The sequence below is a fragment of the Miniopterus schreibersii genome, assembly GCF_964146895.1.
Source record: "Miniopterus schreibersii genome assembly, chromosome: 10".
NCBI classification, from domain to species: Eukaryota; Metazoa; Chordata; class Mammalia; order Chiroptera; family Miniopteridae; genus Miniopterus; species Miniopterus schreibersii.
The window spans coordinates 50010835-50030260 of record NC_138110.1 but is presented as its reverse complement, the minus strand read 5'-3'; the positions used below and the strand labels follow the sequence as shown (position 1 = coordinate 50030260).

At 57.0% G+C, this 19426-nt stretch overlaps 1 protein-coding gene across 1 annotated transcript in view; it reads right to left on the bottom strand.

The window, feature by feature from the left end:
* Nucleotides 1-4969: 4969 nt before the first annotated feature.
* EEFSEC (eukaryotic elongation factor, selenocysteine-tRNA specific) overlaps nt 4970-19426 on the bottom strand; it is a 220794-nt gene continuing 206337 nt past the window's right edge. Inside the window, exon 7 of the mRNA XM_081149086.1 lies at nt 4970-6103. Within this exon, the coding sequence (XP_081005212.1) occupies nt 5913-6103 (191 nt within the window). The 3' untranslated portion in view covers nt 4970-5912. The remainder of the gene's footprint in view (nt 6104-19426) is intronic.

Sequence of the window (19426 nt, the reverse complement as noted above, 5' to 3'; positions counted from 1 at the left end):
GAGGTGGTCCCAGGGTGCTGGTGAGGTCAGCCATGTGATAGTGTGACAGTACAGGGACAGTAAGGGGCTGACTTGGGAGGTCCTGCTTGGGTATTGAACTGAGAGGGCAGACAAGGGGTAAGGAATCTGGCTTCTGTGGCCTGGCCTGGGCCCCACCTCTGGAACCCTTGGGAAATTTGGGCTTTCAGGGCTTCTCCCTAGAGCTTCGAGGGAAGGCGTGGTTCTTGCACCCCACCCGGTCTCCCCCCACCTTTTATATCTCTGGCCAAAAGCCTCGCTCAGGCCCTCTCACCCACTAGAAGAAACTTAAGAGACGGGATTAGGAGGGGCCCTGATAGAGGCTGCAGGATGGGGCCAAGATAGTGGAGGGGCAGGTGCCAGGGTAGAAATGCAAGGAGGTGGTGGGAGGAGAGAGCTCGCTGGACTCCACAAGTGCCTTTTGCAGGTGACAGGCCCACAGACCAGAGCCCCCAGCTCAGCCTCCGACCTGCCCCAATGAGGTCTGCTGCCCAGGGCCAGCCCTGGTCTCAGGGTGTGACAGGTGGGAGAAGTGAACTGGACCTTGGTCGGAGCCAAGCTCACCATGAAGGAGAGAGATGGATGTGGAGACAGAGGCAGAGCAGAGGCTGGAAGGAGGGGTGTTGGGAGGCTGGTGCACAGGCCTCACCAAGGGCCCAGGTAGCCCCTGAGGCCCCTTACTGAGCCCAGTGAGCAGGGCTGACAGAGGTCCGGGTCACAGGCACCTTCACGGTCACCTGCCTCAACTGGGGATGGGGCTCAGCAGGGAGGGAGCGGGGGTGCAGGTCAGGGGAGCAGAGGCTCTGCTAACAGGAATGAGGTGGCCGTGAGCAGCCAACACCTGGCCCTGCCCAGTAGTGAGGTGGTGACTCTGCGGGAAGCCTAGAGGCTCCGGGCTGAGTCTGTGGGGTGTCCCTTGAGGGGCGAGGCAGGTGGCTGAAACTCGCCCCTTATCCCAGCCTCCTCAGGTTGGCCTGGGCTTCTGGCTGGCCTTTATCTGGAGCCCCAGCTATGGCCACAGGAAGTGGCCGTTTCTCTGTGCTGTGCTGTGCTGTCTCCCCACCAGCCCCAGTGATAACATGTGAGGGGGCATGGGGGGATTGAGCAACACCTTGTTGTGGGGCACATGAGACTCTAGGTACATGAACTCTGACCTGCTGGCCTGGGTGGGTTGGGGGTGCGGTTTAGCCCCATCCTGCCTGATAGCACTGCACAGAGGAGGCTGCCTGGGCACAGGGGCTGCAGATCACCCGTGGGACTATTCTGGGGAGATGTGGGGTCCAGGCGGCTCCTGCCCAGCACATCCAGGGAGCACTGGGCTGACCCTAGGGCCTGGCACACAGGAGGTGCTCGGTGAATGTGGAATAATCAGCTTTAGGCCTCTTCCCTAATCCATCCTGACTCCCACGTTCCACTCTGTGCTGAACCCCCAAACCTTCTCCAATGTCCTCACCTTCCCAGATGTCCCCTTCCTCCTCCAGGGCCTTAGCCTGAACTGCCCCTCCCCTAGGCTTGCTCAGCCAATCACCAACCGGTCCTGGTGTCTTCCTCCAACCCAGTCTCTGCCCCTCTGGCCGGCCCTGGAAAGTCAGTGTTTGAGTGTCCAGATCTGGCAGGAAGTTGGGGGCCAGAGGCTCTCTTGAAACCCTGATGGACACAGTCTCCCCACCTGTGCCCTCAGGACTATAATAGCCGTCGAGGCCTCTGCTTGCCCAGCCTGCCTCCATGGCTGCCTCTACCATTGGCGCTCAATAGTAGCACTGGGCTCCCGCAGCAGAGCCCTGTAAGCCCAGAGCTGGGGTCAGCCACCCCCGGGAGCACACAGTGCCCCCCACTAGCTGCCGGTGCTGCCTCCCAGTGCTGGCTGAACTGGGCTAATTAATGGCTTGCTGGATTCCATTATCAGCCAGGTGGGAATTCCTTTTTAATCAGGGTTACCTGTGCGGAGGCTCTTGGAGGCCCAGCAGGGGCTGGGGGAGACTGGGTGGCCATGACTTCATCTCTGTTCCTGCAGGTCCCACCAAGTGTTCTCGCTAGAGCCCTCACTCCTGCTGTTTCCTCTGTCAGAACATCACTCTTCCTCCCCCTGGCAAACTCCTCTCTCTCTTCAAGACCTTGCCCGGTGGCCCCTTGGCCTGAGGTCATCCTTCACCCCAGTCACTGCCAGGGAGAACAGGCCTCGGCCTCTGAAAGGAACCTGGAAAGCTAAGTCCCATGTGCAGGCTGCCCAGGCAGAGAAGGCTAGGAGGCCTGAGGCCTGGGTCAATCCAAGGGTGAGCACTGAGAGGGTCCAGGACCGCAGGGGGCTCTGGGTCGGTGGAATGGGGGTGAGGAGCTCCCTTCCATCCCACCGACTTGCAAGCCCCTTGGCCCAAAGAACGAATTGGTGCTGGACACATGTCACCTCCCTATGCACACTGGATCCAACTCTTCCTCACCCGCCTCCCACATAGATATGCCAGAGACAGCCTGACAAACCCTCACTGGTCCCCCGCCCCCCCCCGGAGGCAACAAGATCCACACACACCCAGACATCGCAGACACCTGGGACATGGGCACCCCCCATAGTCTCCCCCGACACCTACACCCCCATCCCCCCAACCCCTCACTGCCCTCCTCCCCACATGAACCGCCAAGAAAACAGAGGCTGCCCCTGCTCCTGCCCCGGGCCCCTAGGACTTCCCTTTCATAAGACTTTATTTATCAAAACTATATTAACCCAGAAGCCTGTTTCCATCAGAGTCTCGATTCCAGGGACATTTCCAGATAAGCCTTATCTCATTGCTGGTGCATTAGCCTGGCTGGTCCGGGGCCTGCCAATCACGGCTGGCCCTCCTGCCCAGCCTGTGGCAGGATGCCTGCCCATGACTTCATTCTGGATGGGCAGGCAGGCCGGGGAGCAGGGCATGGGGCAGCAATGGACCACCGATCCGAAACAGGGCTCCAGAGGACACCTTGTTTTAAGGACATACCCAAGGCATTAGAGTCAGGGGAACTCTAGCGTCATCCAGAATTGAGGTTCAAATCCCAGTTCTCCCCAAGGCAATGGCTGGGCTAACTGAGTCCAGTCCCCACACCCACACCTGCAAAATTGGAGTGACACTTCCCAGACCACCCGTATAAGCAGATTCAGTGAGTTTCTGTGTATGATGATGGCTGGGATGGGCTTAGCACAGCACAGCCAGGGGACGGGGACACAGTCCTCAGAATGCTGGGCGCCAACGCTGCCCTTGACCACCAGCCCCACTGAGCTCCCCTTCAAAGGCTGTGCCCTAGCTCACCTGGCTCACTAGTGCTCGGGTTTCAACGGATCCCAGGCCAGACAGACGCCCCTCTCGGGTAGTTGGCCACTCCAATGGCCACCTCACTGTACATTCGGGGCGGCCTCCCCCTGAGGCATAGTAACAGGCTGCTGTCTCCTCCCCTCTGTACCTCAATTTCCTCCACCTGAGCTCACTCCGTCTCTGGGCTTTGAGGAGTGCTGTCTACAGGAGAGGTGTGAAGTGGGGAGAAAAGTATGGGCTAATATGGGGACCCTCACAGAGATCCTGGAAAAATGGGCAGTGCTGGGTCTGGGCTGCCTGCACTACTCTGAAGGGGTTTGTAGGCCCCTTATCTCTCAGTAGGAAGACTGCTTGCTGGTCCCACACCCAGGGCTGTGGGTAATATGATGGCCAGCATGTGCCCAGGTGACTAAGCAACCTCACTGAACAGCTGCTTTTATTCTTACTTTGTACATGGGGACACACAGGCACAGAGGTTAGGGGCTGGCCCGAGGTCACACAGCTAGTAAGCAAGAGGGGCCAGGACTAACCCAGGCAGTGGCTCAAGTTCACCCTGGTCTGCTCATATCCCCACGGATCTGTCCCAGAACTAACTCCTGCTCACTAAGCACCCCTCTGTGCCCACTGGGAGGGGTGTCTCCACTGGGTCACATGCCTCCTCACTTGGAAAGAGAGATGGTGACATGGCCAAGGTCACACAGCCCATGCAGGGCAGGGACCTTCAGTTGAAACCAAGCTATTCTCTGTCCCAACTTGCAGGGATCCCAGAGGGAGTCTGCATGAAGGCATTGGCCTCACCCTTGGTTAGGGACGACTTGGCCTGGCTGGGGTGGGACACCCAGAGGCCCGGGCCTCAGCCCCTCGCACGCTGAGGATGGTGAACGGAGGTTTCCTCATCTAAGAGGAAAGTCCTGAAAGATGCCAGCTCTGAACATCTTGTTTACTCTCAAGGGCTGAGTGGCCATGGAGGTGGCCAGCCCAGGACCTGGCACCAGCAGGTACTCACACAGGCCTTTTCTGCTCTCCCAGGAACAGGCTGGGCTGGGGCTGCAGGACCTTGCCCTGAGTGCTCCCTGGGAGCTCACTGCCTCCCTGAGCTAGATCAGCCTCAGCTCAGTGGCACCATCTGCCCAAGGAGATGGTCTGCAGCGCAGGGGTGGGGGCTACACAAGGAGGGCCAAAGCCTGGCCCACAGTGGGGGGAGGGCCATGCAACAGGCCCACCGATGTTACTGGAGGCATCCCCTCAGGTGGTGGCAGTGGAGCCCCCAGGAGCTGGAGGTCGAATCCCTGGGGAGCCCCCACAGCAGCAGCAGGAGCTGTGGTCAGGGCAACACTTTGCTCTCCCCAAACTCTCCTCCAAGTTCATTCACAGCACAGGGGGAGCTGGGGGCTGGGCCTGGACACTCCCTGCCCACCCAGCCCTCAGCTATGGTCCTTGGCTGCTGCTCTGACTGAGGTCTGGGTCCCTCTGAGGGCCAGTGAGGGTCACTGGCCAGCCACCTCCACCTGCACCCTCTCTCTCTCGGGGCCCTGCGGCTGGTGTATGTAATGTGGGCTGCCTGCGCCAGCCACCGCACAGGGACAGCGTGTTCTGCAGCGCCACTCCCCTTCCTCTGTCAGAAGCTCCAGGGCTCAACACTGCCAAGTCATTTGATCGAAACCTGTCCCTGCTCATATTTTTAATGTCATTTTTGCAAATTAGAGCATAATGCACTGATTACCGGGATAAAAGGGTGGCCTCTGCGTCTTTCTGGAGGCCAAATAAAGGAACGTTGGAACATCTGTTCGTCCTTCGGATGTCTTTAAAAGCTTTGATTTCCCCTCAGTCAGTTCTGCCATTTCACCCTTTTCTGAGTATCCACAGCTTGGGCCTCAAAGTGGGGTGGTCTGTGGATGCAGGGGGAAGAAGAGCAGGGGCGACGCTCCCACCCCCTGGCCTACAGCTTGCTTTGGGCAGAGCTGTGACCCCCCTCACCTCCACACTTGGGGAGTGGGTCCCAAACTCCAGGGCAGTGGCATAGGGACACCTGGAGTCGGGATGAATGAGCAACCTCTCCAGCCCAACACCCGGTGCCCCGATGCTCCCTGACATCCCTTGAGTGTCCTTCCTGAATTTGGCTGCCCAGAGAACCCCCATCTCCCTTAAGGCCCAGGAGACTCTGGGGGCACCCAGTCTAGTTTAAGGGCCCAACACCTTGTGGATTTCTCAGTCCATCGGGCTCTGAGTTGGGTTCTTCCCCCAGTGCCCCCAGCAGGAGACATGGTGGTTCCCTTTACATTCCTGGTTGGCGGGGGGCGGGGGGGGCCCTCAGTTGAAGTCACAGAGAGATGAGCAGTATGTGTGGGGGGCACCACAAGACATTTATTTGCAGTTAGCAAGTACTCGGCTGCCTGATGTCTGGGCCCCTCTGAGGGCCAGTGAGGCCCTCAGCGGCAACCAGCTCTCCAGCTGAGTCCCACTCTTCCTTGGGTGCTGTCCTCTAGCAGGAGGAGACTGCCTGCTGCCTGCAGAGCTGTGGGGAGGGACTTCAGGAGGTCGAGGCACATCTGGTTGGGCGTTTGGCACTGTGGCCCAGCCTAGGCCCAGGCAAGGTGGCCCTGGAGTCATTCAGGGAGACTGGACCATATGCTTGTGGGTGTCGAAGACGTAACGCTTAAAAGACAGGCTTAGTGTCACGTGCTGCGTAGGCTCCGGCCGCTCCACACCCTCCTCCTGCTTGGCCACCTCCCCTTTGCTAGCCCGACTCCGCTTCTTGAGTGCAGGTGCCAGGATCTTCTTGGACTCGGGGCTGAGGCCACCTGCAAGGCACAGAGGGAAAGCCTGTCACTCCGCCACTCCTCAGCCTACCCACTCACCACCCTGGATGGGCATCTGTACTGGCCCACCTTCACACGCCCTTAGGTTGAGCCAGGGCCCCAAGGTCCCTTCTGCTTCCCTCCCCAGCCAGTGGACCCTCAAGGCCTGCGGTCCACGTTGTCACCTAAATCTGCATGCTAGCCCCTCCCCCTGGGCTCATCCATGCCACTGGTCCATCAGCTTGGAGCTCAGCAGAGCTTCCCACCTTGGTCTCCGGGTCCCTTGCCCACCCTTCCACCCTGCACTCAGGGCCCTGTGGGGATCAACCCCATACCCAGTGGCCATGTCCTTCCTCTGCTCTAATGGTTCTGTTGCTTCCCAACACACTCATGCTAAGACCCACACCCTGAAACGGAGGCCCACTGGCCTCAGTGTTTTCCACTCTCCACCCTTCCATGGCCTAGGAGGCTGCCTCTGCGGACGATTTTGTGGGCGCCCGCGCCCTCTGGCCTCTAGTTGGGTTTAGCGAATGGAAACACTAGCGTATCAGAGGGAGGGAGGAGAGAGCAGCTGGGGTGTTGACCCCACATCCTTGGCCAGAACTTCTGTTGGGGGTCCTTCTCCCTGGGCTCTGGAAGATGCTGTCCCCTGCCCCCAGGCCTCCTTGCTTCCCACCATGTCTTACCAGCTCCGTTACCTCCCATGCCCCCGCACAGACTCTCTCTTCACTCCCTCCAGCCAAACCACTGAGCAGAAACCTGTTTCCTCTGACGCCTGACTAACGCCCACCCAGCTCCTCCAGCCCCACTGCCACTTTTTTGGTGCTTTCTCTACAGCCTTGAACACAGGGCTGCTCCTGGGCTCCCATCACATTTGAGCCTCTGCATATACTGTTCCTGCTGCCTTAAATACCCTTCCCTTCCTGCCCCAATAATCCTGAAACACCAGGCTGCAGTACTCTTTCTCAGAGGCTTGTCTTTATGAGGTATCTGCTTGGTGGCAGTACTGTGTAGCCTTCTTGAGAGCTGCCGGCCTGGACAAGACCTGGTCCTGAGCACAGGGGGCTAGGCCCCATCTCAGCTCGACATCTGTGGAGTGCCCTGGAACAGCCACTCGCCCTCTGTGAGTATCACAACCCCACTCGGAGTCCTGGTGGGAGTAAGCTGGCAGGGCTGTGGCAAGGCTGAGCTGAGGGGGCACCGTGGATGGGCACGGTGCAGGGAAGCCCAGCAGGTGGCAGTGCCTGGAACTTCTACTGGAGGAGCTGGGTATGAAGTCTTCATGATCTGGTGAGGGGCAAGTGGTGTGGAGCCTGGCCCACACCCTGCTTGCCAAACACGGGGCCCTGGTGGGCCCCTGTATCCCCCAGAGAGGGCATGCCACTTTTGATTTGCTCAGAGGGCTTCATCAACCAGTGGTTTTAGAGGCAAGGTGTCCAGAGCCAGCAGGAAGTTGGGGATAAGCACAGGCCAAGGGCTCCCCTCCCTGCATACCCAACTCTGCGTCTGCTGGCATCTGAAGGGGTTCCTCTGTGGCCCAGTCCTGCCTGGGTTAGCCCCGAAGAGAAACCATGGAGCTCAGGCATTAGCCTCAGTGCGAGAGGACCTGGCCTGGTGTGTCTCGACCAGGCAGGGAGTGCTGGGCGGCAGGGGCAGGTCGTTAGCTCCTGCTGAAACCAGGCACTCCATGCTGCTTGCTGAAGATTTCAGCAACTCTTTCCATTTGCAGATGAGAAATCGGAGTCTCAAGAGGGCAGTGACTCACTCGAGGCCCCACGTTGAGCCCAGAAGAGCCAGGATTTAACCCGGGACCTACATCCAATGGCAAATGCAGGCCAGTGCCCTCTAGCTCATCCTTCTAGGAGGAGTCCACCTTTAGCAGATTCTAAAAATGGGCTGCAGGGGAATGCAGGCTATGAGAACATGTTACACCAGCCCTGCAGCTCCTGGACATTTAAAAGGTGGCCAGGAGACTGGCTCATGGGACACCTGTAGAGTCGGTAAGGAACAGCCCTATCCACTGCAGGAAGGACTCAGTCTCCCTCTCCCCAGGCAGAGGTGAGACTGCCGGCCATCAGCCATCCCAAAGCCTGCCTCATCTGGGAAGGCTGGGACACAGATGATATTAATGGGCTCCAGAACACTGGGGGTCTGTACCAAGGGGAGGTGCCGTTCTGCAGCAAGGTACCTTCTGCAGCAAAGTATCTAATCACAGGCTGAACACCCTGTTGGTCTGCGCACCTCCGGGATGGGGTGCGGGGCATGGGAATGGCCCTGGGCCAGCCCCTACGAGCAAGTGCCAGGCCTGCAGGTATCTGGCCTTCCTTCTGCAAACAGAGAAGGTGGCCGGCACCAGACGCTGACAAATGACATGGGCGGCCTGTCTCCCTCTGGTGCCAGGAGGTCTGATGGCTGAAGAGGAAGGGGGCTCCCCCATGTCTGCGTCTGGCTGGGAGACAGGCGTGGCCCAATCGGCAGGCCCATCTTGCCTGCGATGGCTCTCGTTACACACAGTGCATACCTCCCACTGCCCAAAGGCGGCAGAGCCAGAAAACCTGTCTGGCACTGGCAAAGACGTGGCCATTTAGTTGCTCTTCTGAGGTGGCAAGGCTTGTTTCCCACCACTCGATTCCAGGGTGGCCTGGACACAACGCTTAGAAAGCCTGACCCATACAGACCTGTCCGCCGAGGCTACTGGGCTGTTTGGATTCATGGCAAATGTCACGGGGAACTGCTTTGTTCACAGTGGCCTTTTTTCCCCCTTAGCCAATGGCAAATGGAGGGAAGTAAAGGGCAGGTCAGCTGCCCACACCAACCAGACTCATGGGCACTCAGCCTTGAGCTATGCTGAGTTTTTTCCTACCTGCCCTGGCCTTTCGCTCGAAAACATTCAGGACGCTCCAGGACTAGGAAACACTGCTGGTGAATGTGCAGACCAGGGCCCAACCCCCACGAAGTTTACTACTCTGAGAAGGAGCAGACAGTAATCAAGCCAGCAAAGTAATCCAGATAGTCACCAGACAACCAAGGAAACAAAACCACTGTTCCTGGGAGCAAAGGGCAGCCCGGCTCCATGTGTCAAGGGCAGACTTCTCTGAGGAAGAATGCTGGAACTGGGGCCAGGTGTTACGGGGCCAGCTACATGGGGATCTTGGGCAAGGGTCTGTAGCAAAGGGAGTTTGAGTGCCAGGTCCTAAGTGGGAATGAGTGTGACACTCGAGGTTGGATGAAGGTGTGTGGCCCACAGTGTACCACATCCACAAGGTGCCTCATGTGCCCTGCTCTGCAGCAGCCCCAAACAGGGAGGGCCTTGGAGACCTGCAGCAGCCATGCACCAACTTGGGGATCAGTGGTGAGGGTGTGGCCGAGTGCCAAATGTCCATCTGCCCAGTGTCCACCAGTGGTTCCTAAGCATTTCCTGTAGGCCTTGGGGACAGAGGCAAGCAGGATTGTCCCATTCTCATGGAGCTGCCATCCTCTCTTAGGGACCTCCCTCTGAGAGGTCATGTGGGTTGAGCGACATTGTGTGGCCCCTCCTGGGATGGCTCCTGCATCCCTTTCTTCCCATGTGACCTGGCTATATTGCATCTTAAACTGTCTCACCCCCCAATCCCCAACACACCAGGCACACTCCCAACCTGGGCCTGTGCATTTGACGATTCTTCCCCCAGGAGTCCCGATGGCTCTCAGGTTCACTTCCTTGGACTCACTGCAAGAGTGTTACCTCCTGCTGCGGCCTTCCCCATCACCTTCAGCCCCCTGCTGCCCTAACCACTCCTAGCCCACTCTATTTTCCATAGCTATTATCACCTTCCACCATGTGCTATTATTTCCTCGTTTGACATTGTTGTCTGCCCCTGCTGAAATACAAATCCTACCTGGCAGGGATTTTTTTCTCTATTCCCGCTATAATCCCAGGGCCTAGAATAGTCACCTATATAGCAGGTGCTCAAAGAACACTGCTGAAGAATCAGGACTGGGTGAGGCCTCACGGGGCAAGAACTGGCTGCTAAGCTCCCCAGATGGTCACAGCATGGACCCAGGACCTACTTCTAGGAATTCAGTCCTATCAGGCAACCTGAGATTTGTGTCACCACACACCACGGCACTTAATCTTCACAACGCAATGTGGAAGAGACAGGCCCAGAAGAAGAGTAACTGGCCCCAGGTCACTCAGCTCTAGAGTGGCAGAGATGGACTGACAGTGAGGCTGCCTGATTCCAGGTCTGTGTGCCCACAGGGGAGAACTCGCTGAGACTAAGAGGAAGGCAGTCAGGACAGGACCAGCATGCATTTGCTGTGGCAAAATGTTCCAGGAGATGAAAAGTGATACCTGAGAAGAGTTTAAAGCTACACAAGGCAGACTGATGTTACAATGTTAATTAAAAAACGACAGGAATCCCCTGGCCAGGAGTAGCTTAGCAGTTGAGCACCGACCTAGGATCCAGGAGATCACGGTTCGATTCCCGGTCAGGGCACATGCCCGGGTTGTGAACTTGATCCCCAGTAGGGGGGGTGCAGGAGGCAGCTGATAAGTAACTCTCTCATCATTGATGTTTCTATCTCTCTCCCTCTCCCTTCCTCTCTCTGAAATCAGTAAAGACATATTTAAAAAATAAAATAAAATAAAACTGCAGTTATCAAAATGTTTGCAAGAGTTCTGTTCCAGCTCTGGGATGCAGAAAGAAAAGCCTAGAAGGCTACCCATTAGGCCACCTGGGGTCAGCAGTGCAGTTACAAGCAATCCTTTATTTTCCTTCTATTTTTCTGTTTCCCAAGGTGTCTATCATGCCCTAGGTACTCAGAGGACATCTACTGCAGGGCTACTGGCATGTCCTGCTGCACACACGTCCGAGCCCAGAGGAGGCAGTGCCCACCCAGTGCAGTCTGGCTGCTGAGTACATGGGCACTTGGGGAGGCAGCAGGGATGGGGAGAGGGCCCCCTGGGGATGGGAAGGGAGGGAGGGCAGGTGGTGAAGCTCTCAGAGCTGCCTGGGCCAGGAAGCTTGCTGCCATTTCTAGGCCATGGTTTGGGTCTCTGCAGCTCTCTGGCTCTGCCCAGTGAGAGATGCGGCTGAACAGAACCTCGGGGGCAGGTGTTGTTCCTGGCCATTTCCTGGCCCTGGAAATCCATGTTTCTGACATTGCTGCTGCACCAAGAGCAGTAACTGAGAGGCACAGGCTTAGGAATTTGCCCTCTACAACCTCCCAAAGGCCCACCCCCTGCTCTCCATCTTTGCCCTCTCTGGCCCCTCCCCCGCAGTGGAAGGGCCGCCTTAAGGCACAGTTGCACCATCTGGGATCGGTTCCACCACCAGCAGTAGAGTCCTCTTATTTGGCAGCCGGGGCCCTGCATCATCCACCATGCGCCTCCCTCTGCGCCTCACCCCTGCTCACTCCCTGCCCCCCCCCCCCCCCCCCCCCCCCCCCCCCCCCGTCTCCAACCATGCTGCTAGCTCCAGCCAAAAGAAACCAAACAGGCTCTCCTAACACACACTCCCTTTGTCTGCAACACTCTTCTTGCCTTTTCTGTATGGCCAGCTCCTGCTCAGCCACTGTCTCCAGGGGAAGGCACAGGCCTCAGGGTGGGTTTGCTGGATGAAAACAAAGGGAATGAGCACAGTCTCACCCAGGAGCGCAGGGCAGCGGAGGGAAGAGAAGTGCTCCAACACAGGCCGGCCTCCAGAACTAGGGATTGCCAGTCTGCAAGCCAGTGGCCCAGGGAGAAGCCCAGGCTGAGAGAGCAGCCCCCGCGATGTGGTCTGGAGCCTGGCTCCCCACCTTGCAGGGTGGACACGAGGGGAAATGTACTACATGTGTGAAGTTCACACTGCGGCCATCATCCCCAGGGTGCAGCAGACACCCCCTGCTCCTTCTTCCCAAACCTGGGGGTTCTTAGAGCCAGGGGCCCTGCTCCACTCCGGATGAGCAGACCAAGAAGGCAGTGGGGGCAGGCTGACATGACCCTGGGGGTGACGTTGCTGCCCGTGGCTTTTCTTGGGGACACTCTCCCAGGGCCCGGCTGGCCTTTCTCACTGAGTGCCAGCTCCACACAAAGGCACAATGGGCTGGAGGCTGCTGGGTCTTGGCTCGGGCTGGGGGTAATCAGGGAAGAGTGTGGGAAGCACAACTGTTTCCCAAGCCCTGGCTGAGGGTGCCGCCCTGACATGGCCATCAAAGGCCGGCAAATTGCCTCCAATTGCTGGTGCCGCTTTCATGTTGGGGGCCAGACTGGAAAAGGGGCCTCCATGCTGGTGGGTGGCTTGTATCCTCCCAGTGGGAACCGAACCCTTGCAAGCAGCTTGGGGTCACTGGCCCCCAGCTAAGTCCAGCCACTCTAGCGCTCCCCCCTCCTGGATAAAGCAGCTCTGGAGAGAGTTGAAATGACAGGGCAGAAAGAGAGCCAGGGCAAGGGGCAGGACCCTTTGTGGGGTCAGCATCGTGGTGATGATGGGATGGGTGGTGGAGCTCAGAGGGACATGCCTGGCAGCTGGGCTGGGCTGACATATGGGGTGGTCGGGGTGGCGTGGGCACAGGACCTTGACTTCAACTAGGCCTCAAGTCTGGATTGGATGCTCGGCCTGTGAGCAGGTGGGGCTGCCCAAAGGGGGGGACTTCCTTCAATGAGGTGGTCCTGAGTATTAGGGCTGAGGCCCCTCAAACAAGGCTGCTGCAACCCTTACCCAGTGAGCTCCAGTACCACACTACACCTAAAGAGAGGGGTCTCTGCCCACCTGTCCTTGGTTATGAAGCCACCCCGAATAGGTCACAGGTGATCATGGGGGGTTTGGCAGCACAGGGCCTGACAAGACCCCTCCCATGTGGCTAACATGGCAACCTATGCAGGGTGGGCAGCTAGGAGTGGGCATAACTGGGAGAGAAGTTAGGGGGCAGAAATGGGCCAGAGTGTAAGGGTCTGACCCAGGGCAGGACCAGTCATGTCTGATATGCACAGGGCTGCTGCTGCTGCTCCATCTGGCAGGTGACCAGCTGAGGCGCATCAAAGTGTGAGGACTTGCCACAGCCCATAGTAGTCAGTGGCGGAACTGAGGTTTGAACTCAGACCCCTCTGCCTGCCAGCCAGCCAGGGTGGTGTGCGCCCTGTAAAAGCTGAGCTCTGACAGAGCTAGCAGGGATGGAGACGCCAGCACAGCGCTGGAACTGCCCAGTGGCTAGGGAGAGCTGGGTCAGTGACAGGGGCCAGTGTGAGGGCTTGGGCAGAGGAAGTCAGCTCACTTCCTGCTGAATCCCTGGACTCTGGAGACTTTGGAATTCTCTGCCATCTCCTGGTCAGGTCTGGTTTTCTGAATTTATCTTTGGGAGCTGAAGCCTTTAAGCATCTGGCTGGAGGGGAGGGATGCCTGGTTTTCCTGCTTTCTCTTCTTGCTATGGATCCCGTATATAGACAAAGATGCAATTTGCTTTAAAAAGATACGGAGATTAAGTTTTTATCAGACGTGTACTCCACTGTCCCTGCAGCAAAAGGAATTAGGGGAAGGCAGGAGACAAAATAGGCCCTTTACGGGAACCACGCTTTTGGGGGTTCTTGAGTGCACACTCAACAGGCTCCACGTGGCCCCTTTGCTTGCGGGGACGTGAGGCAGTGGGCACCTGCACCTCCATTGTGATGTCTTAATGTTACTTAATTCCTCCTTTAACTTACATTAAGCTTTTCAGCAGCAATGATGAATTATTCTAAAACAAAAAAGGACTCTTTGCAGAAATCTTTCCCACACCATGTAAATTGAAATGAAAATGTAGTCAGTCAAGGCTTTGGAGATTGGAGGTGCATGGGGAGGGAAAACCAGTGCATTAAGTGGAAGGAATGTTTTGTTTTAAGGCAAAAACAAAAACGTTCTGAAATAGGAATAACTTGATCTCGAGAATCAGACAAGGACTCAATTATTAGAGGAGCAGCTGAAGCAAAGGAAAATTTGTTGTCACACGACAGGAGAGGGTGGGGAGATGAGGGACAGCTACAGTTGGTGTGGGGCTGGTGGTGGCTGTTAACTACCCAACACCATCCAACATTGGCTCCTATTCATCCCTCTTGGCAGAGGCCCAGGGCAGGCATGATGCTCACCTGGGGTGGGGCCAAGTCCCCCTGAAGAGGCTATGGCAGGTAACTGAAGCCATCCCTGGTGCGCAGCCTGAAAGCTCAAACTCTCACCTGAAGCTTCACAGCCGCAAGAGGGGAGCCCACCTTGCATCTCTGGGTGCTTGCCTTGAGGGTCCCTTTTCTCTGCACCCCAGCAGGCCCTGCATGAGCAGGGTCTTGGCACCAAGGCCGTGGGCACTGGCCCCCTGACATGAGTCACCAGGCTTCTCTCCCACCAGCTCCCTCTTCTCACCTGTCCTTGCGTCTGTTGCTAAAGAGATTCCTCTGTAACAAAACCTGATCATCTCTCCCGGCTTAGAACTCTCCAGCCATTCCTCAGCAGGTGTCCAAATTCCTCTGAGCAACCCTTTACCCACTGCTTCCTGCAGACCCAGCGCTTCCTCACCAGCACCGCTCACCCCTGCGCAGGGTCCCACCACCCAGCCCTGTGCAGGGTCCCCCACTCATCTCTGCCCTGGCTCTACGCAGGTGCTCCTTCAGCCAGAGGTGCCCCATGATGTTATCTATCCGGCAAATCCTACTTTTGCTTTAGTTCTCAGCAATAGGCTTAACATCTTGGTCCAGCCCTGTCTCATACTTTCTTAGGCTTCCTCCTCTATGACAACCAAGAGTCTACACTCTCTGCCCCACATCCAGACTCTGTCCCTAGGAGACAGTCTGCAGCAGTGGCCAGCAGCCCCAGGAAACAGCACTACTGGCAACCTCAGCCCGCCTGTACCCTGTCTGGTCTGCTGGTGGGCCAGGTCCTGAGAGCTGGCTCTTTCCCAAGGGCAACCACCCTCTCCAAGGAGGTCAGAGCTCGCCTATCTGCCAGCCTGGCTCCTGATCACCCTCCCACAGTCAGGAAGCAGGGGAAGGTCCTGTCAATTTACAGGAGACTTGGGGAACAGGACATCAGAGGAGGTTGGGCTGGCGAGGAGGCGGAGTGCTCTGGCCTCTTGTCCCACATGCGGAGCCCAACCAGCCCTGGAGGCCTTCTCCTCAGCACACAGGGAACCTGGACCCTAGTCCCTTCCCCTCAGCTCATGCTCCCTATCAGCACAGGCAGGATCAGCCATGTGGGTGCCTAACTGTTCAGGGGGAATGGGCCAAGTGCTGGGCAGGGGCCCTGAAACCTGGGGATGGAGCTGAGCTGCCTCTGAGTGGCAGAATGTCCATAAGGTGAGCCCAGGCAGAGGTGCTCCCGGGGACTCTATCTGGCAGAGCCTTGGACTGAGGTTTGACAAAGTCTCTGGGTGGGGAGGGCAGGCTGGAGTGTAGGGCCTGGGCCTGGCTGGATCCCTGCTGTGCTCTGAGGGAGGGAGAGCTGGGGTGAGGTGGGCTACACAGCCAGTGGATATCCTATAAGTCAGGGGAGGGGGCTGCCCAAGGCTGCATAGCTGGTAACCAGGGAGCAGTGATTCAAATTCAGGCCCGGGGCTTTACAAAGCCCTCTGCCTGCTGCAGGCCTGGAGTCTGTCTGTGGGCCTGGCCACCCCAGGGCCCTGCTGTTTCTCTCTGGGAGCAATGCTGTGGGTGGAGGACATGGGGCTAAAGCTGCCTCCAAGCGGGAAGAAGATGGAATAAGGCAAGGGTGTGGCATGGCTGCCACCCCAACTCTGGCAGCGTGGGGTGTGTACCTCATCTCCAGAAACTCCCAGGGATGAGCCCTGGAGGCTGCTGTACTCTGGGTCCCAGAAGTGGGTATGGGGTGGGAAACCAATGGCCTTGACTACTGCCCAGATAGATGCTGAAAGGGGCCTAAATAAGAGAGGTCTTAAGTGGAAAGACTGTCTTGTATGAGGCAGGCCTGACCCACACTGCCCCAAGGTGGGCACCAGGCAGTTCTCCATAATCACAAAAAGAACACCAGCAGTGATGCCAGCGAACATTGGCAATGCCTTCACCATATGCCAGGCTGCGAGGGCAGGGAATGCACCAAGAACAGTACTGTGCTGTCTGGCGTCTCTGTGCCAGATCCATTTCCTGGGCCTGGCCTTGCACTCCAGCCAGCCATGGAAAGGTTGCAGGGTCAGGAGCTCCCACCTCTGCTGGGTACTTGGGGGACACCCCTCGCACCTCAGTTTCTATGTCTGAAATGGGCCAAACAATCCCCTGCTCTGGCGGGGAGTGGGGAAAAGCCCCTCAGAGAAGCAGTGAATTTACATCAGATTCCTGCAAGAGCCTGGCACAGGGAGAGGCTCTGGAGATGCTCCCTGCCTTCCCCAGCCCTGGAGACAATGCCTTCATCCTTTCTGTTCTTCCAATTTAAGTTTGTGGAGGCCTTAAATGTCAGTAGTCTGCACTACTGGTACTGAGGAGTGAGCTGCCACAAACTGCCCCATGCACACAGAAGCGTGTCTGCACATGCCACCTGGTGCCCTTTCTCTGATTTCTGAGCACTGTGGGGTCCGGAGAAGTCAGTGGTAGGAGGGCATTCGGTACTGCTCCTCCCCACAAAACCCGGGGGAGGCCTGGGATGCTGCCTCGCTGTTGATGCCACTGTGAGATCAACCCTGGGCCAGCCCTGAACCTTTCTGAATTCAGTTATGCCCTCTGTGAAACTGGACAGCAATACTGCCCTCCCAGGCCGCCCCTCACCGGACTGTGGGAGGAGTAGTGAGAAAATCCCAGGTGCACTTGGTCCAGCAGGGACTTAGAAACCCAGCTGAGGGGGAAGGGGAAAGAGAAGGGGAAGGGGAAGGGGAAAGGGAAGGGGAAGGGGAAAGAGAAAGGGAAGGGGAAAGAGAAGGGGAAGGGGAAGGAGAAGGGGAAAGAAAAGGGAAAGGGGAAGGGGAAAGAGAGGGGGAAGGAGAAGCAAAAGCTCTGCACCACACGGCTCCTCTCCAGCCTCAGCTGCATTCACGCAGATGAATGACAATATAGCTGCCTCAGGTCCTGCACCCTGTACTCCCTCCCTACCAACTGGTTTCCGTGTGCACGCGTGGATGGGTGCATGTGGGTGTGCACATATCTGTGAGTGCTGGGAGGAGATGGGGCGGGGGCAACAACCGTGCCCCCTTAACAGGGTTGCTGTGAGGCCTATGTTAGTGAAGTCACTTGGGCTGGGCTGGGCCCTAAGCATACACTCAGTCACTGTATATGGTCTTATCTCTCTCTGCCCTTAGAGCCTGGACCCCCAAGCACCTTGACCCTGCACCTCACAAAGCAGCCCATGAGATCTTCTGCAGGCTCCCTAGGCTCCTGCTGGAAGACTTCACAGACCTGCCATCCCCCAGAGGGAACCCTAACCTCTTCAGGAGTCAAGGTGCCCAGGCCCTCCTGCCTAGAACACCCTCCCCCAGGCAGACTCCTACACCCTCCAAGGCTGAGCTCAGTGCCCCCTCTTCCGAGAAGGCCTCTTCCCTAGCTAAGCACAGTTGCTGCTTCTCTCTGTGCCCCGGGCAGAGGTGCCTGGTCCTCCTTCCTGAGACCTACCATTCTCATCAGAGGCAAAAAAGAAAAATGCCAGCCTGGGAGTGGACACCAGCCTCCCTGAATTTCTGAAATATCTGAATGATTCACTAACCTCAAACTCAGGACATTAGATGTACAATCCTGAATCTCTAGTTTGTTTTGAAAAGCCTATCTTCATATTCCCTTCCTGCATCAGCGAGGTGGACCAGGCTGTGGCTGCCCCTTTATGGCCTGTGCTGTGCCTGGGGCCACCAGCTACCTTCTATCACTGCCATGCACTTCGTCTTTTATCCGGGACTGGCTCCCCTCTTTCAGGTGCCCTGCCCATCCATGAAGGCACCTGAGTCCCTTCCCCCAGCCCTACAGCCCCAGTGCCTCTGGCCCGGGGTCTGGCAGAAGGCCAGGAGTGGCAGGCGCCCGCCAAGTGCTGGCTAATGTCTGTTGGGCAGGATTCAGGCCAGGTAGCGGCAGCCTGAAAGGGCACACGCTGTCTCACTGCTGTCCTCCCTGGGAGTCAAGTGTAATAGCGAAGAGCTCGGGCTGAGGACCAGATTGCCAGGATCCAAACCCTGGCTTGGGTTCCGGTCAGCAGTGTGCCTTCATATAAGACATCTGATTCTGTGCCTCAGTCTCCTCATCTGAAAAATGCGAATGGCCACAGCACTTTACAGGGTGTCTGTAAGGCCTGAATGAGTTAATGTAATGGAAAGCACTTAGAACAGCATCCAGCACAAGGCAAGGTCTGAACAACGGTAACCATTTGTATTATTACACCCCCATCACAACCACCCGAGGGTATCTACCATGTATCACTCACTCAGCACATCTTACACTTATCTACTGAGCACTTACAATGCACCAGACTCTGTTCCAGGTGTGGGGGATACAGCAGTGTATGGGTTAAGTTTGCAAGAGGGACAGACTTACAACCAATAAATAAAGGTGAAAATTTCCAAGAGTGATAAGTGCTATGAAGAAGTACCACAGAGCAACAGAGTGATGGCACTGAGTCTATTTCGGATGGGGTGGTCAGGGAGGCCAATCTGAGGCCTCCAAGACAAGAAGGAGCTGTCTACAAAGATCTGAGGGGGGAGCAAAAGAGGGGGCTTCGCTCAGGACCTCCGTGGGGCAGGAAGGAGGCTGGTGTGGCTGGGGGAAGGGTTGGGAAGGGGGGCTGTGCAAACCTCATCCTGGCCAGCCAAGGTGGTCTGCCTCTCAGGGAGGCAGCAGGTAGAGTCCCAATCTAGACCCCTCCACCAAGTTCCTTTGTAGACAACTAGGAGCTGAAGCCAATGTGCCTCCAGCACAAGGCTGGGGTGGGCAATGTGGAAACAGGAGGGAGATGGGTACATGCTATCTTTTCTTCTCTCTCTCCCTCTTTTCTCTTTTTTCAGGTTCATCCTAGTATGGTTGTGAGGATATGGAGGGAGAAAGGGCAAGAGTTGAGAGTGGCAGGAATTTATGAGCTCAGAGTGCAGCATGCCTTTGGCGAGGGTGAGGGAAAGAGGGCTCCTTTTGCCAAAACAATATTCAATTTTTTTAAAAGGCAGCTACAAAGCCATGATTAAGCTCAGGGCCCTAAAAGAAGCCCATAAAATCGAAAAATATTTATCTGGAAGGGTGGCAAGTCCAATAAAAGTTTTATGAATGTTTTACAACTGCCCTGTCAGGAAGCTGGCCTCTCACTCACCTCCCTCCTGTGAAAAAAAAACCACAACACACAAACACACGCAGTCACTGGCACAGACACACACTGACGCAGATACACACACTCCCTGGCACAGATACACACTCACTGGCACACGCATCCT